The sequence below is a fragment of the Plectropomus leopardus genome, chromosome 3 (genome assembly GCF_008729295.1).
Source record: "Plectropomus leopardus isolate mb chromosome 3, YSFRI_Pleo_2.0, whole genome shotgun sequence".
Taxonomy (NCBI): Eukaryota; Metazoa; Chordata; class Actinopteri; order Perciformes; family Serranidae; genus Plectropomus; species Plectropomus leopardus.
Genome location: NC_056465.1, coordinates 37,055,750 through 37,083,283, shown reverse-complemented (window position 1 = coordinate 37,083,283; position 27,534 = coordinate 37,055,750). Strand labels below are relative to the sequence as shown.

At 40.0% G+C, this 27,534-nt stretch overlaps 1 protein-coding gene across 1 annotated transcript in view; it reads right to left on the bottom strand.

The window, feature by feature from the left end:
- The window catches only part of farp2 (FERM, RhoGEF and pleckstrin domain protein 2), a 49,632-nt gene that overhangs the window by 2,994 nt on the left and 19,104 nt on the right, over positions 1-27,534 (bottom strand). Inside the window, 22 exon segments of the mRNA XM_042483770.1 lie at positions 377-528; positions 639-746; positions 3,128-3,291; positions 3,511-3,629; positions 4,619-4,701; positions 6,037-6,133; positions 6,917-6,978; positions 7,033-7,101; positions 7,103-7,185; positions 8,022-8,259; positions 8,572-8,653; positions 8,748-8,882; positions 9,743-9,831; positions 10,785-10,920; positions 10,922-10,970; positions 21,006-21,273; positions 21,494-21,551; positions 21,648-21,716; positions 22,731-22,894; positions 24,277-24,372; positions 24,474-24,621; positions 27,206-27,320. Coding sequence (XP_042339704.1) covers positions 377-528; positions 639-746; positions 3,128-3,291; positions 3,511-3,629; positions 4,619-4,701; positions 6,037-6,133; positions 6,917-6,978; positions 7,033-7,101; positions 7,103-7,185; positions 8,022-8,259; positions 8,572-8,653; positions 8,748-8,882; positions 9,743-9,831; positions 10,785-10,920; positions 10,922-10,970; positions 21,006-21,273; positions 21,494-21,551; positions 21,648-21,716; positions 22,731-22,894; positions 24,277-24,372; positions 24,474-24,621; positions 27,206-27,320 — 2,584 coding nt within the window.

Sequence of the window (27,534 nt, the reverse complement as noted above, 5' to 3'; positions counted from 1 at the left end):
TTTCTACTTGGTTTTATTCTCTGCTGGCATCAGAGCGACTGTAACGAGCTGCAGTTTCCCCCCGAGGATCAATAAAATATTCTGATTCTGTGAAACGTACAACAGCCTTCTTTGAATCAGAAACATCCCTTTTTATTTTTATTTCTCTGTATCTATTGTTGCGTCATAGTAGCAGGGACGTATAATATGATACATGATGTTATTTATCTATTCTATTTGTTATAAATTTATTCTATTTGTTAAGTGACTGTCAAATATGTATTTCATTTGTTATTACTGATATTTATATCTGTCATATTGACAGCAATTATTGTTTGATTTATACATTCAAGTTGTGTTGAAATAAAATAAAAACAATCGAAAAAAAGAAACATACCTTTCAAAGGTGTACTCGCTTTCTGCCCGGAAGAAGTAAACATGGGACTTGAACTGCAGTTTGAAGACGTACTCCTTGTGAATGCTGTCGGACTCTTCGGGGGTGCTGACCGTGTAGCCGAGCAGGGGGAGGCTCGCCAGCGGGAAGTCGTCCTGCAGACAGAGACGGACACGCTCTCTGAGCACGGACCCATGCATGACCTGGCGTGTTTTTAATGTGTTGAACAGTGATAAGTGATGTCAGGAGGGATGGGTCCACTGACCTGGTGAGTCTTGTAGAAGAACAAGCAGAAGTTGGTGAAAACGACCCAGAGTTTCTGCCAGCCGTTACTGTTCTTGAACTTCCTCAGGAGGTAACCTGAGAGCTGGTTCTGCACAGAAAACACGGCGGTCAGACAGTGACGATCACACGGCAGCTGTGACGGATGTTTATGTGATCTGTGTGTGCGCGCTTTGTTGTGACATACTGTACTGCTGACACAGAAAACCTGTGTGTGTTAATAAGGGCTGTGTAAGCGATGCTTTTGCATGGAAAGTTTATTTAAAAACTTTATAAACGTTCCTGCTCATCTCTGTGGACAGTGCACAGTCCTACGGAGGGCAAAGAATGGATGATGCATCTATAAATGATGTATAAATACATACAAGAAGGAATAAATAAATGAATGTAAAAACAATGTTGTTTGCTTTTGTTCTGCTTTTTGCTTTTTTTGTGAAGCATTTTTTTCTACATCTCTTTAATAAATAAAGTCCATTATTACTGTTATTATAAAAAATGCATAATTAAGAAGTTCACAAAAATGAATAAATAAAAGAAGTACAAGCTTATACAAACAGATAAATTTAAAAACAGGCAGGATTGTATTAAATAATATGCAAATAAAAAATGTATAAAAAAATGTTTATTTTGTTACATTTTGTGTTTGTTTTAATTTTGTTTGAGAATTGCTCTATACATAAAGATTATTATTATTATTATTATTATTATTATTATTATTATTATTATTATTAAAAAATGTACAGGAATAATAAATAAATAAACAAAGTAAGTAAATATTGAAACTACTTTGGAAAAAAATACATAAATAAATAAGTACACGTTTGAAATAAAACATGATATGAATAAATATCTTAAATTCACTTCTGTGTCTGTGTTAATGAGGTAGGATGTCCTAACCACTGCATTTATTTATTGATGCATTTATTTATTTGTTTCTATATTTGTATATTTTACAGTTTTAATTTAAATTCCTGGATTTATTGTGTTTTATATCTGTAGATATGAATACATCCCTACATTTTTTAATTCCTGTATGTATTTATGCAGTTATTTTATTTTAAGTATTGATATTGGTTTTTTTGTCCTCCATACATTCGTGGCTGCCTTGTGTTTTTGTTTGTTTGTATTTTGTCTTACTTTAGTTCATTCTTGTATTAAGTTGTTTGTTTTGTGTGTGGCTGCTGGAATCTCTTCTGATATGGAGGATAAATATGATTTATCAATAAATAAACCAGTGTGAAATCTCAATAAAACACTAACAACTTTTTTAAAAAATAGAAATTTCACCATGTCATTAATATATAATTAGCTATTTTTACTTTGTTATGCTCTCTTCTGAGCCTTCAGTAAGATTATTATTATTATGATTATTATTAAAATGAGACCTTTTGTCGTGATGTGTCCTGGACCGTGGCTCGAGTACCTGGTTCATGCGCAGGTAATCAGTGAGAGAGAGGTTCTGGTTTCGGTACCAGCAAACATGTGTGATGGTGTTTGGTCGCTGGCCCTGACCGAGCAGATAGCGAGGAGGCAGCTCGGGGGAGATAGCCGGAGAGCCGAAGACTGAGAGGGCGAAGAGACAAAGAGGAAGAAGAGGAGAAGGTGTAGAGAAGTGTTAGCATGTTAGCTTTGAGAGGAAGAACGAGGGAGGAAAAAGAGAGCGGGAGGACGTCCAGGTCTGTAGAGTCAGAGTGTTAGTGTCGCAGGAAAAACCTTCATCACGTGCACATTAATATCCCTTCAATTAAATAAGAAAAAACAATCACTCTCCAGGACGCGCTCCAGACAAACAGCGGAGACACAAGATATTAACAGTCAGCAGCAGGAAAAAAAGAGAGACACTGAAAAGGTTAAAAAGAAAAGGTGAAACGTAGAGATGGACCCCAGAGCGACGGCGATGTCTTTACGCAGCGGCAATTTGAGTTCAAATCATAGACGGTATAAAAGAAGTGGACAGAGCCTTCAGGTCTGAAAAGTGAAGCTAATGCTAAAATAATATAAACCTGCATTATTTTTTTTCCCTCACGTTTTGCTTTTGTTTTAATTTTGTTTGTTTGCTAATATTTAGTTAATATTAATCAAAATAATAATGAAATAATTATTATTTTTCCTGTTTTGCTTTTTTAAACTCTGTTGAAGAGTTTTTTTCATTCTGACTCGTCTGGTTTGACTGTTATTTAAAACACATTGTATAAATTGTTTTTGTTTTTTCCTTCATTTTGGAGTTCAGGGAAAATAGACCTTGTTTACATAAATATAAAAAACATATTTTGACAGCAAAGGATTTCAAAAAGTTTCAATAATAAATCTATAGCTGATGGGTTCTGAGACTGACCAATGGCTGACGTCACAGCAGTTACATCCACTTCCTTTACACACGCTGTGGTTTAAAGACTTACTCTCTTTGTTCTGATCCGTGTTTGAATGTAAATGTGCTCGTACGCGTGTTTAAATTTGGCCGGGGAGGAGTACCTCCACAGCCTGGCTGTGATCAGACATTGACACGCTGGTGTTGCGGTGCCAGCACACGTGCATGGTGGTGTTGGCACGGTGGTGCGTCTGCTTGTCCAGTGAAGTCCGGGAGGAGTTCATGTCGTCCTCCGACTCCTGCTCCAGAGAAACCTCGTCAGACGACCCTGAGGGGGGAGGAGGAGGGACGGGAGGTCGTTTGGAGGAGAGGGATATTAACTGTTGATCTGAATGTCGCTGCATCCCAGGAAAAAAACTTTTTGAAGATTATTTCTCATGCAGCTGAGGAAAGCATAAAAAAGGCACACGAAGCAAACTTCTCCGCTCCATCGGCACTGCAGATCCTCTACATCCTCACTCAACACTGAAAGAAGAGAAGATCTTACGGTTGGAGTGGTCGCCGAGTCCAGCGTCGAGGAAGATGCTGGATTTCTCCTGTGACTTCTTGGCCAAGTCGATAGCCATGTTCAGATCCTCGATCCACTTTCCCATCTCCACTTTAGAGCTGAAATCACAAACATGAGCCTCTGTCACACACCGACAGGAACCAGGCCCGCCGTGCGCCTCTCCAGGGGCCGGGTCGAGCTGATCTGCCGGTGTTGGCGCATCGTATTATTAAATAAAGCGCCCTTTCAATAGCAGAAGAACAGGGTGGTATGACTGTAGACCAGCTTTATGTTGTCTATGGCGCAGATGTGCCTGGCTGACCACACCTCTATAAAATCTACAGACCCAGGAGCGCAAAGAGGGGCACAGGTCCGTTTGTCACTTACACAACGTGAGCGCTCGGCGTGAAAATGACAACTTTTCAGTCTAAAGTTAGCAATGACACCTGCGCTGCACCGTGCACCACTTTGTACCATGTTGGCTTATAACACAATGAAATAAAAATATTGCAAGAATAAAATGCAATTGCTGAAACCAGGGGGGTTTCAAGGATTTGAGGGGCTTAGCCCGGACATCTGCAGGAAAAAACATCACCAGATTTATTTATTTAATTTTTTTTTAAGAACATGCCTTCCAAGGCCAGAGTTTTCTTCTTTCTTTTTCCTTAAAAAATCCCTGGCATTTTTTTCCTTTAAAATTTTGGCTGATCATTAAAAGTATTTTTTCTTTACAAAATGTTTGTTGATTTTTTAAAAAAATATATTTTTGGTGAATTTTAATAATTTTTTTTTCTTTTACAATTTTCTTTTTTCTAAGAAAATTTAGAAAGAAAATGTGCAAAAAAAAAAGATCTTCACTGCCAGAAACCGTTTGATTAAAAATATCCGACGGACACCGCAACCACAGAGTGCTTATTATTGTTTCAATCACAGCACGTCCACAGGCCACAATTCAAAAAAAAAGCTATGTGCTGGAAATTCACTGTACTTCAAAATAAAGTGTGTTTTCCACAAACTCGACATGATCACAAGTCAGCTTGCCGTGCACTTTGAACTGATTGGTCGCTGTAACACCTAACTTGTAGTAAAAAAACATTCCCGTCCTCACCTGGCAGCCACGACTATGGTCCTCTGAGCCGAGTAGATGGTGAAGCAGTGAGGGACAGACCACTCGTTCTCACTTTCCTCCACCTGCAAACAAAAAGAGAAACCCAGAAAACAGTCAACAAATATCGGACGCATCCGGTCCAAAACACACCAACACGGAAATCTCTGAGCTCAGGAATAACAGGAAACACGAGACGTGAGACAGAGAGCGTCTACGGGGACATCTGTGCGGAGGGAGGACTTCATTTAGCCTCCTATCAGAACTAAAGACCAACACACACTCGGTTAACAAGCACCATCGTGATATGATGCTTTTATTTTGATATTTGTCCAAGCTTTTTTTGGCTTGATGTACAACTAAAAATATCTGCAAGCACCTTCTGTTGGGTGTGCATTTTGGTGATTTATCTGCACAAGCGTCAGAAGGGGGGTAGGGTTTGGGTTAGGGTCGGGCGATTGGACAAATTGATCAGCTATCGGCGATTGGCTGAGCTTTGAGCTTGAGCTGGCTTTTATTTATTCATCAGAATAAGAAAAAGCTAAGAGAGCCTTTGGAAAGCAGCAAACTCGCCGCTCGAACACACCTGCATGACTGCTATCACCAATCGCAGGCTGGAAAATTTGAACAAATCTCCCGACCTTAGTTTGGGCGTCCAAGCTGGCAGAGCTCAGAGGACTTACCGGTGCATCCAGCACTATGAGCTGCAGCCGGGAGTGAAGCAGAGACAGGCAACGTTAGGAGACCCAGGCCCTCCCTTCTCAACACACTGATCAGATCACACCGACGGAGCCACACTACACACGTCACCACCAGGGGTCACTGTTCCTCTAACAGAATACTGGGACCTTTACTGGGCTGACTGGGTTAAAGGGACAGTTCACCCAAAAATGAAAATCCAGTCATAATCTGCCGACCCTCGTGCTGATGGAAAGTCGAGTGAAGTTTGTGTAGTCCACAAAACACCACCGGAGGTTCAAAATAAAGATATAAAGTAATTAGATTATTATGTAATAATAATTTGATTATGTAATAATGTATTTTAAGTTCTATTGTATATATTAGCTAAAACTGTTTAACCAGGGCTTTTACATATGTACATTTAAAACTAGTATTTTTCGGTTTTTCTTTCTTCCTGTTTTTTATATTTAATGTTTAATTTGTAAATTGAGAGCAAACTAACAGGACTCAGATTCCTTGTTTGTGTCTGCACACTTGAATCCTGGTCAACATTTGCTTCAGCTGTTTGGACGATGAGTGCTTCGCCTTTTCCACCGTAAACCTCCGGATGTGTTTTGTGGAATATAAAACTTCACCCGACTTTCCATCGGCATGAGGGGGAGTAGATAATGACTGATTTTTTTTATTTTTGGGTGAACTGTCCCGTTAAGGAGGAGGTGAACTGGAGCTCAGATACTCACGATCATGCCGTGGAGGGGCAGCTGGCCGTGCACTTTGAACTGATTGGTCGCTGTAACACCTTTGCTTGTGTAGAGGAGCATGTCTGAGAACTGAAAAGACAACGAAAACATTTATCATTACAGTGGAAAATGATACTTTTTCTAATGTCTCCATGTGATGTTACTGTTGATGGTGAGGAGAGAAACTCCCGCGAATCGTCCCGCTGACTGACGACATATTTAACTCTGTTTAATTTAACCTCTACATGCGTATGCAAACAGAGACTGCCTCAAATATTCAATCAGCCAATCAGAGGACTGCTGACAACGATTTGTGTCATCAGCTGAAAAATAGAGTAAAAATATAATTTCAAAGTATTACAGGTTTCTGCTCAAATGGAGCAGACAGAATGAGGATAACATCCAGCACACGTGCAGTAAACTAATGCAGTAAACTAACCCAAAATACAATGCAGCACAAGAGAAACACCGCTAGGAAATTTTAAAAATTTGAGAAAAATCTTTAAGACAAAATAAAATGAAAAAAAAATAATAGTATTGTTTTGGATTTATATATATATATATATATATATATATATATATATATATATATACACACATATATATACTAAATTTGCCAACATAGTTGCTGCTCTAAACTCCATAAACTCTAAAGTTTGTTTTTGACATGAAAAGCTCGACACTGAGTGCTGAGCTGCATCTCTGAATCATCTTCCAGCTTTCAAATGATGTCAACCACTTCTGTTGACTTCCTGTCCCCCCAGTAAAGTCCCCCTGCCCAACTGAAGAGGACAAAAATGAGTCTACAGAAGGGAGGGGTGGAGTGGAAGTGGTTAATCACAGGAAGAGTAAAGTCAGATTTTTGTACTAACCAGGAAAAAACATCCTCTGCTGCAGTCCTTTCTTGGTGAGCTTGTACAGACATCCCTCTCGTATGAACTCCTAAAAACACAAGAGGGTTTGTCAGGAGCTCCGTGTTTTCCCAGCAAAACGCACCCTCTGCCCCGCCCACTCACCCCGGCCGGGCGCCGTTAAGTTCTCGATACCGATCAGGTCTCTCTGCAAACTCCGTCAGCTTCTGGAAATTCTCCAGCCGGATGAGACTGCTCTGCAGCTGAGTGACGATCTCTGCCACCTCCTTCAGAGCCTCTGTGAGCAAACACAACACGATGTGAATCCAACATACGTCCATGAGCGTCTCCTGACCGTCAGCTGAGGAGGTTTCCAAAACTCACTCAATCCACACACACACACACACGCACACACGCACGCACACACACATGCACGCACACACACATATAAAACGTATGTGTGTATGTGTGTGTGTGTAAAAAAAAAAGAAAAAAAATGCTGAACATTTCTAAAGAAAACATGCCTACCAAACCCATGCTTGTTTAAAAATAATTTTACAAAAAAATTCCCCCAATTTTACATTTTCTGTAAAAATCGCCAAAACATTTACAAAAACAGAAATCACTGAAAACAGTTTCTTTAAAAAACCCTGAATAAATACCTTTTTTTTTTTTTTAATGGCAAAAAATACCAGTATTTTGGGTTTGAAATGTTTTTTGTTTTTTTTTAAAAGGATAGTAATATAGTAAATAAATACATATTCATATTTAAAGTGCTTAAAAAAATGATTTGACATGCCTCGTGGGCAAACATGAAGCGAGAGACAGAAGGAGGGAGAAAATGAGGAAAAGTACGTGATGAACAAATAAACAAAAACAACCCAAACTGTCCAAAAGTTTAGTTTTTCTCAGCTGATCTAAACTGAACCACATATATTCTGTCATACAGGTATTTTGACATAAATACAAAAACAGATTTTTTCAAAACTTCCGGGGGAAAAGCTCATTTCCCAAAAAAACTTTTAAGGTCTGAAAATTTGATATTTATAAATTCCAGGTTTTTCGTGACCTACGAACCGTGATCTTTACTCAGTTAAACTTCAGAGGTGTGAGGGTGAAGTCTGCGGGACTCACCCTTGCAGTCGTCGTGATCGCGGTGGGAGGGGGAGTAATGCTTGCACAGCCTCTCCAGGATGAGCTTGTAGTGCATGAGGCGCTGGATGGGCTTGAGCAGGAATGTGTTGAGGGGTAAGTAGCAGACTTTCTGCAGCTCGAACTCTTTGTAGACCGTCTCCAGCTTCTTCAGCCTCTTGGTGGCTTTTTCCAGCTCCGTTAACACCTCGTCGTGTTTCTGCAGGAAGCTGGTGAACTCCTTTAACAACAGGACGACAATAAACGTGCTCCTGAGATTTAATCTGACGTAACACGCCGCGGCAGTATTCAGATTTCACTTTTATAAATAAGGTGACCAAAACAGCTTTTTTTTCACTTAGGAAACATTGCACAGGTCTGGTCGTTGCTGTCCTATAGACAGAAAAACGTATATCCATGCTTTTATTTCAAATTATAATATAATATATATAATAATAATAATAATTTATTTATTTATTTATTTATTTTTAAATTCTGCCTGTCCGTCAGACATGCAAAGGTGATGTTCGGGGAGGTAACGGAGCATCCTCACCTTCAGAGAGCACATGTTCCTCAGCATCACGTCTCCAATCCTCTGGTAGTCCCCTTTGACGTGAGCGTTGGAGCGTCCCTCCCTGAGGAAGCAGAGTTGCAGATGTCGTATTATTATCGTCATCTCCTCAGCGGCGTCCGCACGTTATCACAGAGAAACACGGGAGGAGCACCTACCAGAGAGCCAGCCTCTGGTCCAGCTCCTTCAGGAAGCCTCGGTGGAACTCGTAGATGGGGTCGATGTTGGAGAAGAGGAGGGTCATCAGGCCTTCGGGCATGGCGTTTTCTTTGATCACAGCGCTGCGAAAACCACTAGAGACCGAGAGGGACAGCACACTGATGACGCGTATATTCTCTCATAATAAACATGCTGCTGCTGTTTGCATGATCGTGGATGAAAATCACAGGTGAGGTTTATTCAGTTTCAATGATTAGCAGCTTCCTGCAGCTTTCTTTATGAGGGGACTGTAATGAGTTATCAAAAACTGTTTTAACGCTGTCTACAATTATTTTTAGGTTTTTATATCACCAGGATTTGTACACATTCTTACCAATAAATTTCCATGACTTTTCAATGACTCTGAGGCAAGTTTTCAAGACCTACTTATTGCTCATCTTTCATTAAAAACCAAAACATTTTGGCAACCTTTAAAAAAGGCATTTTTGTTTGTTTGTTTTTTTTTTTTTAATTTTGGTGATATTTAAAGAAAATTTTTAGCATTTTTTTGGCTATGTAAAAATATCTTGCCATTTTTTCTCTATTTTTTGATAATTTTCAAGGATGACATTTTGAGGGTTTTTTTTGGTGATTTTTGAAAAATTACATGTTTTATTAAAAAACAAAGTTAAAAATTTATCACAGCCAGAAACTACCAAAAATGAACAAAAAACAATGTTTGATTTTCAGATTTCTAACAGTCCTTGAACACTTCGTGTTATTATGTTCATGAAACAAAATTCCATGACTTTTCCCAAACCTTTCAGGGTATATTTACTTTTCCAAATTTTTTCCAAGCCTGAAAATTGCTATTTTCAAATTTCATAACTTTTATTATTTATTAAATATACAAATATATACAGCCAACATTAGTTTTCCAGTGACCAGATTATTTATGCATAGGCTCAGTAAGTCCAAACACAAACAGAGTTTTAAAAAACCCCAAAAACTCACCACAGTGATGACCTCGAGGTCCTTCAGGTACGTCCGCTCTGTGGTCAGAATCTCTTTGGCAATGAAGTAGGCCTTATCGGTGGGATATCGCTGAGGGAGAAGACATTTCAAACTGAGTGATGGACAACATGAGACAAAGACAAATTTCAATCTTTACCTTCATCATACAAATAAGAAGTCTGATACTTAATGATATAAGTGAGTTGCTGTTGTTGTATATCTAGATACGTGTATGGAAATAATACCAGTGCTGTTAATTCTACTAATTCCATATTAACAGGTGGATCTTTGTTGCTATACTAATATTTTAAAAGCATTCAAACAGTAAATGATTTTTGATTTTTGATTTTTCTGAATGGTAATCTTAACCTTTTGAATTCTAAGCAAACTGGTTTGATTTTTTTTATAAAAATGTGTGGCGAGAAGGCAGTGAGCAACTTAATAAGGCATGTGCCAAAAAATTAAAAATTACAAAAAATTTGTAAAAAAGTTTTAAGCTGACTTGAAAATCAGCACAAAAAAGGAAGAAAAGTAAAAAAAAAATCAACAACAAAGAAAAAAAACACAGACCAAATAAAGAGCTTAAAATTGAAAAAATGTACTTTTTTTCTGTAAACATAATATTAAATCTATGATTAAAAATAAAATTTTATGGATATTTTGTCCTAGTTTATTCCCCATGTTTTTTGTCTTTTTCTTGTCACATTTTCACCTTTTTTTTTTTTTGCAATTTAAGGGACATTTTTCACATTTTTTGAAAGAAATCAAACAAATTTGGGTTAAACAGCTTGTAAAAGGCGTCTGAACGCGGCACAAGAAAAGTGATGTGGATCCAGGTCTTAAAGGGTTAACTGTTTGGTACATTTAAAAATCTATGGGGTCTGTTTAAAAAAATAACCATTGATTTATTATTATTATTATTATTATTATTATTATTATTATTATTATTATTATTATTATTATTGCTTTTTTTTCTTAGTGTGGAGAGGGTTAAATGGGGGTTGAGAGGCGGGGGGTAGAAGGGTGGCATGTGAGCAGTGTACCTTCCTCCTGCCCTCCTCCTCCTCCTCTAGCCTGGCATTGCTGCCCACCTCGCTCAGGATGGGGCTCTGCAGCGGCGACGGGGCCTGGCCCGGCAGACTGAGGGTCGACATCTGGAATGAGGGGGACAGGCAGAGGGGGACCTTTGGAGCTGAAGGGGGAGAGCTGCGGGCTGTCCACCACCGAGTCTGTGCAGGAGGGAACACAGAAAATAAAAATTAAAATCAGCGATTTATACAGTTCAACTCGAATAAAAAAAAAAACATCCTGAAATAAGATAACAGTGTTAGGGGTCGCCCCAAGTAGATAAACTTCATCATCACCTAAACTGTTTTTCCACAATTATCTCATTTCCTCTCAGAAAGAAAAAAAACACACACACTACCTGCACATTTTTACAAAAACAAGCTGAATGGTTCATCACACACATCGGCCACAAATGAAAGCAGAGACTGCAGAGGAGACCCACGCAAAGTAATGGTTCCCACATTTTTCCCTCTGCCATTGTTTTCACAGCAAATGATTCACTGCCAGCGTCTACGAGCCCGGCTCCGTCTCACAGAACTGGCTCTTCTGCTTTTGTTCGCCACACAACAAATCAGGAGACAAAACAGACGAAACGCCGGGCTTTCCTCTCTACTGAGTCACAGGTCACCACAGCTGCTCTTCCACTTCTATTACAGAGAGGAAAAAAAGGAGTGGGGGAAGGCTGAGGAGGAAAAAAAAGAGAAAAGCTCGACCCGGAAATAATTGCTCACGCTATCAGGAATGTGGCTTGTCTGGAGGGCAAATAGTTGTTTATAGTTTATCTGCAATGTCCCACGGGGACGGACAGGAGCGGGGAAGACAGCGGACGTCGGGCTCCACAGCGGGAGGACCAGGGTCCGCTGTGGAATGACTTGGCACGGAGCCTGTCCAAACACACACACTCGGCTGGAATTAGGTTTAGGAATCTTGAGTCTGACCCAACCCCCAACTGCACACACGCCTGTTGCTTCAGATACACAAAGGCGATGTGTGTCGGCTCGTCTCATACAGGCTGCTTTTTCTAAAACATCGAAGGGCACTTTATATTAACTAATTCCTCTAAAACAGAGATACTCAACTTACAGCCCAAGGGCCAAATCTGGCCCCTACAGGGTGCCAGGGGCCCCACCCCCCCAAACATTTTTTAATTCACAATTAAAATAAAGTTACTCAGACTGGGAATGCTGTTTTGTACTTTAGTCTCCATAAGGTGCCAGAGTGCATAAAACAGCATCAAAATAGAGCTTGTTGATCAAAAAAAGTGCCAGTGGAGGATCCAACGCACCCCCGACAGAGGTCCTGGCTAAGACACTAATGTCCTAAAATCCTAGAAATGTCCTAAAATCCAAGCAAGGTCGTGGAATCCATAGTATCAAATAGAAATATCCTGAGATGTAAGAAACGTCCTAAAATCAGAGAAATGTCCCAAATGCCTTAAAATCCTAGAAATGTTCCTAATATCCAAAGAAATCTTAAAAATATCCTACAATCAGAGAAATGTCTGTCCTAACTGTCCTAAAACACATCCAATGTCCTAAAATCCTAAAAATTTTGCTGAAATTCTAGAAACACTCTAAAATCCTAGAAACATGTACGGGGCTGCTGCGACGGGCCCTTGGCCTCCTGTCACTTTGCAAAAGTGGCCCCCAAGCAAAGCGGGTTGAGTCTCCCTGTTGTAAGAGGACACGTGATCCACTCGCTTAGAGAGTAAAAGGCGAAAGTAAGAAGTAAACCGTTTGGAGTTGAGAGCTGCTCCTGCTCGTGATATCAGCTTTCAAAGAGATTTACATGGGATCACAAGTTTGTCCTTCAGATTTTCCTTTAGTTTTCACATTCTTAAGAAAAGGCTGAAAACAGCAGATATGGCCAGTCTGGTGTCTGAGTAAAGCGGCAACCTTCAGGCCTGAAAAATGAAACCAAAACCTGCAGTTCCTCTAATGTCCACTAGAGGCTGGCTCCAAGAGCGAGTCAGTCCCCGTAGACCTCCATGTTAAAATGTCCAACTTTACAGCAGATATAAACATGTTTACAGCCGGATACAGAAAACAGTTTCGGTCTCTGTAGCTAATTTCAACATTCACAACAAGAGTACGGGGGTTATATTTTATTATAACTTATAACTAACAGCGTAGCTGTTGACTATTTTTAGGGTATTTTTAGTCCATAAAAGTTCATTTTAATATTTTGGTCGCCCTTTTTCAGCTTTTGGTTTTATTAAAAGTCCATCTAAGGACTCCTTTATGTATAGACATACAGCCTTGTGTTTTCTGAAAGATTTCGGGTATGGACTAAGCACAGCATTACCACTGGAAATCATGTAGTCTATGTAACGTAGTTTCAGCAAGATAGGAACGTAGTAAATGACAAAGAAATTACAATAACGGTGGAACTGAGGAATCTTAGAGTCACATATAGTGAAAATAGTGGAAAGGATTCTCCATCATAGTGTTGGGATGTATTTAACGGCTGCTCAGACCACCGCTGCCTCTTTAAAGGTACGATATCACGACTTAGTATCTCGACTCCATTTACGTAAGTAAAGGCAGTATAAAGGAACCCTAAGGAGTCCGATGCTCAGTTTTTCAAAAGGGCAAATATTGTTTTTACAAATTTCCAGGCAAACAGTTTGATTGGAATGAATGGGCGCCATATTTGGTCCGGTTATTAAAATCTATGATATGGCAGAGGGTTACCGCCGCGGTTTCTTTTGAAGCAGTCTGCATCTGAAAAAAAAAGGATTTTAAGTCTGACATTCGTGGTACCCAAAAGTGATTACTTTATTCTTGAGAGAGTAAAAACATACACACATTAAGTACAAGTTTATAATAAGTCAATATACATATTCAGGATTAAGTGATGATTACTTGATGCCTAAGTGCAGTTCTAGCTTAGCTGGTGACAATCGTCAGCCCCGTCATTCGTTAAGTCTTTTGTTGAGATGTGGGAAGAATCACATGGCAGAAAATAAAATAAAAAAGCCATCGAGACAAACTGATCAGATCAACTAACTCGCTCTAACAGGCGACTGATGGCACATGAGACTAAATGTTCAACAGCTGCTGTTGCTTTTATGGGGAAAAATAACAATCCTTCAAAATGACAATGAGAACTGGTGAGTATTAATCCTTAACCCTTTGAAACCTGATCTCTTCTCTTTATTGAGATGTCTTTTTTAAGTATTTAAACCTTTGCACTTTCAGCAAATTAATGCGTTTTTTTTTTTTTTTTTTTTCAAAAACATGGAAAAAAGGCAGTGAACTACTTGGTAAGAAATATTCCACAAATTGCAATAAATGAGTAGATTATTTCTTAAATAAAAAAAAAGTTGTGAAACTTTCTTGGTAAAAAATAAAAAAGAAAGCTTTTTGTAATGATCATTACTACATATTTAAAATTATTTTACAAAATTATTCTAATTTTCTAAAGCACCTTTTCCAGTTTTTAGTTTAGTTTTCCCTTTTTGCTTTTTCTGTGTAATTCATTTTCTTCTTTTCCTACTAATTTTTCTGTAATTTTTCTGTATCTTTCTGTTTTCACATATTTTTTTCTTTTTGTGCTAATTTTAGGTCTTTTTTTCTTTCATAGCTCATTACCTGCTTCCAGTGTTTTTGAAAGAAATCAGGCTTATTTGCTCAGGTTTCAAAGGGTTAATTAATAAAGAGAAAAACGTAATTTAGCCCCTTTCTCCACACAGATTCTCACCGGAAACATCCGTTGAAAAAGTAAACAGGAAACGTACACCTGAGATTCACGTGATAAGCACGAAAAGAGTGAAAGTAAGCGCTTTAAGGCACTGCGGTGAGACAGAAAGATGACTCAAGCAAAAGTGAAATCTGAATTCAGGCAGATTAAAGCGAGCTCAGATTACAGGAAATTTAAAAATTGCACTTGTCAAGATTGTTTAATGACACCATGAAGTTCGATATCCAAACAGTGTAAGCTTTTCGGGTTTTATGGCACAATACGATTTACGACAGTTCACCCCATTATCAGAGATGGATATTTTTCTTTCAGCCTGTAGTGCTGTTTATCAGTCTCGATAGTTTTGGTGAGTCTCCAAGTGTTGGCGATATCGGCTTTATATCTGACTTCAACGCATTCTCAGTCCCATCTCGTCACGTATCTCTGCATGTTCAGTGGACTTCTGTTGTTTAAAAATAACGAGCGAGGCATCTATTTTTGATGCTTTTTGAGGTTTACAGCGATATATCAGTTTAAAGGTTAAACCATGATATAAAAGTTATACTAAAAGCAGTAGTACTGTCTTTTTCAAATGAAAGTACATTCATTCTGCGTTACTGCTTGTCCTCATAAAGGCTGTGAGGATGCTGGAGCCAATCTCAGCTGTCATCGGGCGATAAAAATAACAGTACCGTGTCGAAGCACACCTCGTTCTTCCTTTCTTTTTAATTGGTAAAACATCTCGCATTTAGGTTTTTTCAAGGTTTTTTGTTTGTTTTTTTTGTCTGTAAAACATTTCACATTACAGTTTTTTTTTCTTGTATGACAAAAAACACGCCGTTAGAAAAAAACCCACCATGGTCTGGCTAAACTTCATAAAGCAAGCAAACAGCGGGATCTGGGGAGAAAGTCTGGGGTTTGATGGACAGAGTCCGCCGTACACGGACGTTTCAGCTCCCCTTAGTTACATTAATTCTGCATTTCAAACTGATATTGTCCCGTAGCTTATTATACCACTCAAAAGTGGTGTTTATCTCTTTTATTTTCTTTTATTTTTTATTTTAAAATTACTGACCTGTAAGGCGACAGGGTTGAAAAAAATACATTTGAAAAACTCAACAGTTCCAGAAATCACGACTTGGTTACTCAAGATTTTTCCTTTCTACCAAACTTTTCCTGCAAACTGCGTCACTGTGGATAAAGAAGCACGAATCTACTCATGATGAGAGGCTCGATGTAACGTAAGCCGTCTCTGAGGTGCTCGGTGAGCTCGCAGCAGATGCACATTTCCTGCCGCATGTTAAAGCGACCAACGGGTGTATTACGGTAGACAGAAAATAGTTCCTACATGAAACTGCTCACAGCAAGGTTTGTGGATTATTTTGAGTAACCGAGTCATGATTTCTGGAAAGAGACTACTTTTTTCTGATAGGTTTGAGTCCTTTGGTGTTTTCTAGGCTTGTGTTTTTATCTGTTGTTCTTAACTTGTTTTTATTGTCTTGTGTGATTTTTTTTTTACCGTAAACTATCCAGACTGAAAAACAGAACTACAAGCAAGAATAATAATATGTATTTTGGTTTTGGGGAGAACTGTCATGACGGACTTGACTAGACCAGACGGACCTCCGAGGCCTGGAGGTCGGACGCAAAACAAAAATCAAAAACATTGTGCTTGGGTGCTAGCGAGTAACCACGTGACAAACTATCATTCCTATACCAATACTTAAAAAACAACAATAAAAAAGACCAGCTGATATAAAAGTACCGAGAGATTCAGAGCTAATGTGCAAAAGACCCCGTTTCCTTCCAATAAACACATTACCACCTTGTTGGTACCCTGAAGAGAACTAAAGCCAAAACCCCGAAACATGCCAGAAAAGAGACAGAGCGGCATCGACCTCTGGTCATACTGCCGCTTCGATAAAAGCCTCCGCTACTACGTCCAAAGGTTTTCCTACAAGTTACAAACATGGATGGTTTTTATGTTGAAAAGCGCTGCGTGTATTAGTTTATTAACTGTTGCAAGTTTGCTAAAGGTGCAAAAAGCCTTACATACATGTAGGATGATACATTCATTTTGTAGAAGGTGGTGTTAACTCGGGATGCACTGATTTAGCGGCCGAGCATTGCTGCCACACGATATTCGTTTTCGTGACTGCCATTGGCATTGGCCAATGTTTTTCTGTTGTTTTTTTGTGCGGGCTAAAATGTGCCAAGGTCACACTGCCTGTCTGAGCTGCACGTGTGCATCGCAGAACCTGGGTTTTTTTGTTTTGGGTTTTTTTTTGGCGTTCATGTCAACAGGTTGAAGCAGCCACACGCAGCTCAGCTGAGGAACAGAGATTCAGAATCTTGCTGATTTTTTCTATGTAACTCACATCTTTTTCAGCAAAAACAGACATTACGCGGGTTTCCATTACAGGTTTGTGCAAAACTGAAACGATATTTTTGAAATGCTGATAAAACAAAACTGCAAGATGACCGTGTTTCCTCTGAGTGATGTCCTGCAAACATCCCAGTAACCATGGTGAGCGACTACGTATGAGGGATTTCTGGGAGCTGATAGTCCACGATTTCACAGAGGAACTGTGGACCTACCTGCAGCAGCAGGAAGCTCTGCAGCAGCGCTGCAGCAACAAACACTAAAAAAGTGTGAACACCAAGCAGGCAGTGTGGGCTGGGAGTAAAATGCAGACTGACAGCGTCCCAGGGACGGTGGAAAACGTGTTTGGGAGGAATAGAGATCTTCCCCAGAATGCCGTCAGGATAAAATGACGCACTTAACTCACTATCGACATGTCAAAGGTCGCAGCCTGTCGTTTCCCTAATAATGCTACACTGTGAACAACAAATCTGCGTAAACATCAGAAAAAAACTGAAATAAATAAACCATCTGCATCATCCCAGAATTCCACAATCAGTGCATCCCTCGCGTTAACAGTGTACCCAACGGCTCATTAGTACACTGATTACATTCTCTAACTTTGCATGAAGCTAAAATCTTAGTGTCTATTTTGGTGAGATTTTTTTTCCTATCCTTCAGACATTATGAAGCTAGCAAAAGTTTAAGTGCATGACATCTACTTTAAGCTGTGGATGGTGTGATGTGCAGAGTGCCGGCTGCAGCCAGCAGATGTCAGTGAGGCACAGAAGTGGCTCCACTGAGTCTTATATTTTCCAAACAGGAGGCCGGAAATAATCTCTGAACCTGGACGACTGACGGTTTTATTTTTACCCTGAGATTAGACAAATTAATATCACTATTAACTAGGAAACTAAAAGTACCATCTAAGAAATGCCAGGTGATAATAATTATGACAGTATTTGTTAAGTACTTTGTAAATTAGGATCACATTTTTAAAGTTCACTTGTTGGTCAAAAGTAAAAAATGTGGGAATAAATCATAATAAAAGATAAGATGAAATACATTACTTACAAATGTCCGTTAATTAGCTAAATGTGTTTCAGTAAACTGAAACTGTGAAGCAAGGCGAAGGTGGTTCAGAAGTATTTTTATCTGACAGCTAAAATATGTATTCAGCCAGATGGAGGCAAATCTAACAAGACATTCCTATAACAACGTGTACATTCGTGTTTTAAAGGACGTGAAACATCTTTCAAAAGGCATAAATCTTCCAAAGTAAGGGCACGAAATGTTTTGCATTTTCTCAAATCTGAGGGATTCGCCCAAAATGCAACATTTGCACCACATATGCTGAACAACTGAAAAAACGAAGAAGACTGTCGTTCAAGAAACTGATGAAAATTGAGGCAAAAAGTTGATGAGCAAAGTGTCATGAGAGGACAGGAGTGATTTTCAAAAAAGAAGCACCTAACTGACCATGACACGGTCCAAAAATCACTGATACAAACGACAAGAGGCGTGCTGCTGCAGAAAACCAACATACAGAACGGAAGATGTTTCCTCCAACAGCTACCAAGTGAACACGACGACGTGCATGAGCGCAGACGGGAGCGCAGGCTGCTGGAAACAACAGCCGCTTCACACGGTGCAGCTATTTAGGTCCTTTTCATTTGATCACTAAAAGCTTCTTGAATGTCAAAAGTTTTGTTCACAATCAAATCAAGATGGACTGTTAACGAGTGCTGCTGCTACTTAGTTATCAGTCCCTCCAGGATGTCGCACGCTCTTTCTGGGATTGTTGTGACCCAATTTTCCTGATTTCACGGCAGCTTTCCTTAAAATTGTGAAGCATGTTGTGATGGTTTTAGGCCCTTTTTTTGCAATTATATTGCAGGTAAGCGCATGACGATGATGATGATTAGGCAGAAACGTTTTAGTTGTGAGTTATATTGCAGCATCGGCCTTCACGGTCCTGATGCTGCATTGCTGTGACTGTCACGACCTGGTGATGTACAGGAGATGTTTTTTTGTTTCATATTTAACACTCACTGAATTATTATAGGCCCTACAGAGTCATGGTGGACACATATTAATCTGCTGCTGTGAAGCTTAAATATAAAGTCATCAAGCCTATTATAAAGTCATCCTGTGTACAGATTAATGTCACCTGCTGTATGTTTCTGTGTCATATTGTTTGTGGTTTTTGTGTTTTTATTCTGTTTTTACACTTGCTGCAACCCAAATTACCCTCTGGGAAAAATAATAAAATTTAACTGAACTGCACAAATAGTTGCTTTTTCTTATGCAATTCATTCAAAATCTGCTCAAGTGAGAATAAAACTGAATGTTATGAGTTTGTGATTTATATGACACATATATGACACTTAATATGACACGCTCACGTGTGCTTTACCTTACTGTCAAACAGCCCCGCCTACCGCCTACTGACGGAGATTTAAAGCCATTATATCAAAAACACCAGACAGTCACTTTACTCCACTGACTGGAGGAGCTGCTGCTCTACCGGCGCCTCCATCAGCTGTTGTGGGAGGTAAAGAGGAGACAGTGTTTAAATAAAGTCAACACTAAAACTGACAGTTTTTTTTTTTTTTTAGGTGGCTGAAATATGTTTTGCTGTGGGACTGTACTTTATTTATCAGAGGAGGGGCGTGGCTGGGATGTAACTTTTTTGTTTGAAATAAATATAAAATACTTCCTTTTCAAGTTGTGTTTTCCTCACCTAAGCCAAAATTAAAAACACACGTCCCGCCTCAGTGCTTAATGTTTTTTGAATGCCTGACCTGTTTTTCAGCACCGCTTCCCCCCACATAAATAACAAACAGTCCCTATCATAAGCACTGAGGGAGGCCAGCATGGCGATGAGTGACATGCAGAGAACGCCTGGTGCACTTTAAGTGCGACTGAGGCGTTTACATGACGGACAGTTTACATGTATTTTAAAAGTCCAGTTTTAGTGGACAAACAGTAATTCCACTTTTTCTAATATCACGTAAACATGCCGAGTAGTCAAATTAAAAGGCTATTGGAGCTATAACCGTAGTGTCACTGCGCGTGGGAACTTTCTGCATGATTGGTTGAATTTGCAAAAAAGCTGGAAAAAATTGCGTGCTGAATTCACGGAGAATGGTTAAATTTGCCCTAATTGCTGCGATTGCGACATCCTGGAGGGGCTGAATTATTCATTATTAAGTGCTGCACTGATACATGCTTTACATTTTAATGTGCGGGGGCCCAGAGGGGTCTGCGAGGGCCAGGGCCTGCAGGTTGTGGCACTGAAGGAGGAAACCCTCTATCCCACCGCTCCCCGTCAGCGGGTTGCTATAAAACAGGTTCTGCTCTGGGGGGAGGACGCTGTCAGAGCCCCAGTCGGAGTCTGAATCCGAGCTGCCGTTTCCGGAGCCCTCGGTGGCCGTGGGGGGGTAGCTGAGCTGCTCGAGTTGCTCGACCAGGTCGCTGAACTGCACCGCAGAGCTGCTCTCTGATCGCACCGAGTACGCGGGGAAGTTGACCATGGAGCTGGCCTCCGACTGGATTTCAGAGCCTGGAAGGCGAAGCGAGGAGGAGTCGGTGCCCCCGTAACCCGCCGTCATGGACTCGCCCGCAGAGCTGAGCCCCAGGTTGTCCAGGGAGCTGCACTCGGAGCGGTTATTAACCAAAGAGCTGGTCTCAGAGTGACCAACGATGCTATCAGGGAACGCGTTGGTGTTCCCGTTCAGGTCCTCAATGCCCACGCTGAAGATCCTGTTTTTGCTGAGGTCAGACACCTCGTAATCAAACTGATCTACTTTGTCATCGAGCCCGAAGGAGTACGCCTCGGCCCCCCCGCCGTAAAAAGAGATCTCAGTGGGATCGTCATCTATGAACTCCTCAGAGACGTGCAGCGGTGAGTTTGACATGGAGAACATGGGATTCTGTTTCGTACGCAAAAGCTCCGCCTCAAAAGCCTCAGGTGTAAGAACCCCCTTCCTCTTCCCTCCCCCACCCCTTCCCACCGAGCACCCCGTCCCCCTCCTCCCACCAAGCTCATTATCCTCATTGCCATTTTTGGAGGGCTGTGATTGGGGAGTGCCACTCTCTACACACACAAACAAGGGGCCGCAGTGTGCTGCGGACGGATTGCTAGGGGCACCTTGAAAAGCGAAGTGAGACGGGGAAGCGGCCTTGACGGCGTCTTCCTTCGGAGGGCTGGGGGGTCTGGTGGTGGCTTGCGGAGGGGACTGAAGCTGCTGCTGCTGAGGAGGCGCTGCTGCAGACCGGCTCAGTGCGGGCAAAGGCTGCGGCTGAGGCTGCAGGTCGGGCCGCGGGAGGACGCTGGAGATGTGCGCTGGGTGGAAGGACACAGAGGCGGAAGAGGAGGGGGAGCCTGGGGCCCTGAGACTGTCATTGAATGACAAGCTCTGAAACACACGTGGGACAAGCAAAAAAAAACAGAAAACAGTCATAACGAGTAGTTTTTTTTATCAGTTTAGTCTCCGGCTGTTAGTCCATCAGCAAAAATAAACACAGATTTTGTTATTATAGCCCCGAGGACATTAAAAATGTAAAGAAAAAGAGTTCACATTGCTTTTGTCTTGGTGCGGAAAGTTTTCGTTTGTTGCACCTTGTAGCGTCACTGACCTGTTTTGGCACATCTGTGGCGAGGGAGCGAGCAGACATTCGTATTTTACTGTTCCTCCTGAAACAAAAATAAACAATGCAGCGGCAGAATTAATATCATGAACGTGGTTTCGAAACATTTCCCAGAAGAAATACTGCGTATAGAAACACACACCTCTGGTACGGAGTCCTCTTTGCTCCGTTTTCCCTGACGTAGTCCACAAGTTGCTTCTGGGTCCTTCCACTGACAGAAAGAGGGTTGAATTAAAACACCAAATAATGACAAAACAGACACATTTATTCTGTTTCAATCTGCAAGAAAACCCAAAGATAATAAATTTATTTGTTTTTGGCTCAACCCCATTTCTTATTTTTACCCTTGCCAGTATTTAGGCAGTAGTGGCTGAAATCTTCCCCTATGAAACAGGAAAACCACTCAAGACCCTGACATGTCACGGATATTTGGCAATGGCGTTTACGTAAACAGACGTAACTATGACAATAACAGTATAAGCACTATTCCACTTCCGTGTTTTACCCTCCTCTTATCCTCAGCTTTAAGGAACAGCGATAATGTTCACAGATCTGACTCAGTGTATTTTAACCATGTAAAAGTGGTAGATATTTTCTCCATGAACATTATCTTTATCTCACTAAGTTTTAAATAATTTCTTTTCTGTGCACTAGTAACAAACAATCACCAGATTTGTTTCAACACATTCGTTTTTTTGTTTTTTTATGAAATAAGTTCTGGTGCATGTTGGTTAATTCAAACAAACCATCTCTTCTGTTTTATGACCCTTTGAATTCACATTTACATCTTAAAACGACATTTAATTTTTTTTTCAATGTTTACAATTTTTACAACAGGAAACCTGAGCAAGAAGGAATGAACATTTTTTTCTGTGATTGGTTTCATGCTCCAAAAAATATTTTAAAAATATCTTTCCTGTATTTTTAAAATTTGAAACAGGTAAATTTGACCCACAACATAACAAGAGGGTTTAAAAAAGTGTGCATGCACTGATTTTAATGGGAAAGGGGTATTATTTGCAGATTTCCTTTGTTGCTTGTGTAGCCACATGCCAATGATTTCTCAAAACACTCGGTGTGCCACTGACGAAAACTCACCATGCAGCCCTAACTTCACCCGACCTCTCTATACCAGCAGGAATCTCTCTGCTCCCTCTACATGTAAACGTGTAAAACAGAGAGGGAAGTGCTGGGTGAAAGGAGCCTTCATGTCAGTGCGTGATACCTGTATCTGAAGGAGGAGCCTCTGGTGAAGAGGATAGCTTTGGATTTGGGCTGGGGTTGGTCAAACAAACGGAAAAACGAGTGGTATTCCACACAGATCTTCCAGAAGATTTTGCATTGGTCTCGACTGGCCATCATGAACTCCAGAGTGTCCTGGTGGGGGCCCTGAGGACAAACACACAGACAAAGACGGTGAAATTACACGGTAAGCTGGTCTCCTGGACGTGGAAGCCGTTTTCTCGAACAAACTCTAGATAGTGTCCGGAGTAGAGCTGCAACGGTCTGATTTTTATGGTACGACAACTGTCTCTGAAACTATCACAGTTTCACCGATATTGAGCAATTAATTTTTATCACTATTGTGAATTACAATGACCCTTAAAAGGAAATAAAACAAAAAAATGAAGAGCATTTTTTAAAAATTTGTTTAAAAAAAAAAAAAAAAAATGTATTTATAAATATAAATAGGGCTGGGCGATATGGAAAAAGTCTTATCACGATAATTTTTTTCATATCAGTTGATATCGCTATATATCACGATATACATCAAATCACTATTCCTGTCAAGAAAATGACACCTAATGACTCCTAAGTGAGATATGAAGATATCATAACCAGTGATGCACGATAACGATTATTTTTAACCAATACCGATAAACCGATAATTTCCAGCTTCTCGTGGCCGATAAGATAGCGTGAGTCTGGGTAAAGCGTGCAGGAGGTAGGACATGACGTGGATTACAACAACGTCGTATAGCCGGTTCGTAATTTGGTCATACACGACCGAGTCTGCTCCTGACCTTACTGGTAAACATTTCCGAATCTCTTCATCTCTCCAGTCAGACATTTTTGTTATTGTCTGCGTGTAAATTACCCTTCTTCTTCACCCTCGGATGTTTGTATTCTTCCGATTTTGAGCAAGCAGAGTGATAGAAACATCATCGACTTGCTTTGTTGACTGTTCCCACCTCAAGCTTAAAGACTAAAGCCGAATGTTTGCTGTAAGGGCTGCTCGTTTGTGGAAAGATCTGCCTGAGGATCGACATCACTATCTCCTTTCAAATCACTTATTTTTATCAAAAGGCATGCTTATAATTCTTTTCAAAGGATTATTTTAATGATACATAGTACCTTACTCCTGAAGTTGCACTTAAGTCTTACACTGCACTGTTCTGATTTTATATTTTTCTTCTGATGTATTTTGTGCTTTTTAAACATTTTTCCAGTGTGTTGTTCTTATATTTTTTGTGAGTTTGTGTTTTTCCCGTATGTGTCTTTTGTGAAAGCACTTTGAAAAGTTGGTTTTCATAAGAGCTATATAAATAAACTTTATTTTTATTATTATGTACGTTGGTCTTGGAAAGGTAAAGTCCGTTTAATGTCCGACTGATTGAGACATTTACATTCTCGGATACAGCTCCTCCAGTTAATGACAACTTAAGTTCACATTTGCAGTGCATGTGTGAAAGAGACTTGAGACACAGATAAAACAAATAAATATCGCCATGTTCTAAATAAAGGCTTTAAATGGTATTATTAATACGTACATGAACCTCTGGGTGGAGCTTGATCAGGAACCGTTTCCTTTTGAAGCTCAGTTTGCGGATCTTGGACCAGTTGAAGGTGTTTATTTTTGTGTTTCCCTAAAAGGAAAATGGTAGAAAAAAAAAAAAGAAATTAAATTATAGCAACATTGTGAGGGACAGAGGGTCACAAAACAGGTGTAGGAAGAGCAGCACGTCACCTGAAACACCTGAAGGCCCATATGAGCGACAGCCAGATTAATTTTGGTGCCTTCCCGGTCAGCTGCTGGGTGGAAGCGAACGCCGTACATTTCCAGTTTACGGGCAATCTCCAGGATCTGGAAATCGGATTCAGCTGGAGTCTGGCCCCTGGAGGAGACAACATGTAAAACACATCAAACTTGTGAGATACAAAATCTCGTCTTCTCGTAACAGAAACTATTTTCTCCTTTTACTAACAATGTATCTACACAGACTAACATGGCGGAGTTCCCCAAGGCTCTGTCCTTAGTCCCTTTAGCATTTATATGGTTTCCATTGGACCAGAATAAGAAAAACAATTAAATGACCTGTTATTGCAGACAACACATATTTAACTAAATGACTTCACTCCCATAGATTTTCATGGAAAGTGCAGGCAAAAAAATAGGTTGGCCTTCAGCTGAAAATTAAGAAATATTCACGAATAACACATGGAAAGGTTAGAGTTCTGTAGTTTTCTCTACTTTTGGAAACCAAGCGCTGAAATTTCTGAGTAATCTGACCTAATTCTGAATTGAGGCAAATTGAGGTCTAAAATTTTTAAGACCGAACATTCTCTGTTACAGCCATCTTATTCCTTTCAATAGTATAATTTTTATTACTTAATAATAGCTTTAATAAATATATATTATCTATAATAAATTCAGATCAGGATTAGACCCGAATCTCATGTCAAAATATATCTTAGGGGATGTTCATAATTGCAAAAAAAAAGGGGGGGGGGGCATGTCAAATCATCTTTAAAGCACTGGGGAGGGACTTAAGATTTTTTTTTTTTAAATTTGGCTTTAGAGGAGGGAAATACAAATTTTAATGGCTGTATTTTTTTTTTTTTTTATTTATTTATTTATTTATTTATTTATTTTTTTAAAAAAAGGACATTTTTGTCTTTAAAATGTTGTGGCAACTTTTCAAAGAAAAAACATTAGGCGTTTTTTTTTTTTTTTTTTTAAAAAAATGTTGTTAATGTTATTTTATTTTAAATTGTTTGGGCGATTTTTTTAAAGAAAACAAACTGTCTTTTTTCATTTTTGCAGAGGATTTTTAAAGAAAACAATTAATTGAATTTTTTAAAAATAATCTGGATGATTTAAAAAAATAAATATATGTAGTTTTACTTAAAATTTCCAACAGTCCTTAAACATATATGGTTTGTGAAAAAAAATTGTATGACTTTTCAAAAACTTCCAGGGTGTATTTAGCTCAATTTTAGTCAACTTTTCCAGGTCTGGAAGTTGCTATTTGCAAATTCCATGCATTGTCCAGGTTTTTCATGACCGCACAAACACTGCAATAAGATCACAGCCTTGTCAAACACACACAAACACAAGTATAAAGAATGTGCGTGTGTGTGCGTGCATGTGTGTGTGTGTGTGTGTGTGTGTGTGTGTGTGTGTGTGTGTGTGCTCTGTCTCTTTGATTAACCACATTGAAATTCAACAAAGATCTCATCACAACTCGTTTGTGGAGTGGTGTGTGGTTAAATCCTTTACAACTTTGAGGATTTGAGCGGCATTACCTAAAACCATGTGATTACAACCAAACAGCATGTTAGGGAGACATATCCATCCAATCATCACCACATTCTAATTTTGTTCATCCGTTAAGCGGTGAAATCTCCTTAGGGCCCTCCCCTGCCCCACTGGCCTTCTGGCTAATAGAGCGGCCAGAGCGGCGGATTAGGCCCGGGAGCTCGCTGCTTCTCCTGCACGCTGGCAACTGAGGGAGGAGATTAGCAGAGGCCTTTAGAGCCGCCCAATACACCGGGCTGAAAGGAGCCGCTATTGGCCGAAGCACGGCAGTGAGTTAACAAGGCTGGTGGTGGGAAAAGTGCAGCGAGTGGTTTTGTGAGACTCTGGACTCTGAAACGGAGTAAAACCCTCTCATTATGGTGTTTAGCGAGAACACACAGTTGTCTCAGTTCGGTTACCTCATCACAGCTAACACTAAACATTTGTGTTTAAAGCCACATAAAGAGGGGCAAGAGACAAACCCTCACACTGTGTTTCGATGAATTCGAGGAGAAAATGCGTGCCTCCTTGGTGAATGAACTATATAGAAGTGTTAACTCACGGAGAGCGGTGTCGAGCAAAGTGGGAGAAACGGACAATGTTTACATGTCAGCAATAAATTATGCATCTTCTTCGTTTCAAGAAGATGCACAAAAACTTTATTTTACAGAGGTAAAAAAATGAGGAAAAACTTTGCATATGCGTCTATGTGTAGACTACTACCAGCCTACCAGTGTTTTTTTTCATCTTATCTGTTTGTTTACATGTTCTGTATTATCTGTATCTCTATCCATCTCTATCTCTATATCTATAAATACATCTTTCCATCTATTTATCTACTCTCTATCTTTATCTATCTGTATCTATAATCTATCTCTGCAACTGTATCTATTATCTATCTAGCTATATCTGTATCTATATCTATCTATCTATCTATCTATCTATCTATCTATCTATCTATCTATCTATCTATCTATCTATCTATCTATCTATCTATCTATATCTCTATATCTATATTTATATTATCTATATCTATATCTATATCTAGAGTGAACCACTGAATAAGTCATAGGGATGAAATGGCAATCCACATCATTTTCTTGACCAGCTGATGGAGAGGTGGATCGATGAGGCCAAATGTAACATGAAACCATGTTGGAGCGATCGGAGGGAGAACTCACAGGTGTCTGCGGTGGAGCTCCATGATCCTCTCCTGCACCTTCTCCTGGTACGGCAGCAGCTTGGTCATCCTGAGGAAGTCCCTGTCTGCCACGTCGTCGTAATCGCCGATCTCCGCTGTAATTTATTGAGAAAGAGCAGAACATCAGCCCGACACCCCGCCTGCAGCGCAGACATGTCCGACATCCCGCTCCAGCGTGCGGACATGTCCGACAGTCCCCAGCGTGGACATGTCCGACAGTCCCCAGCGTGGACATGTCCGACAGCCCCCCTAAGCTTTGCGCCTCATGATGCAAAAATAAATAATTCATATTGCAGTTATTCTGACAGA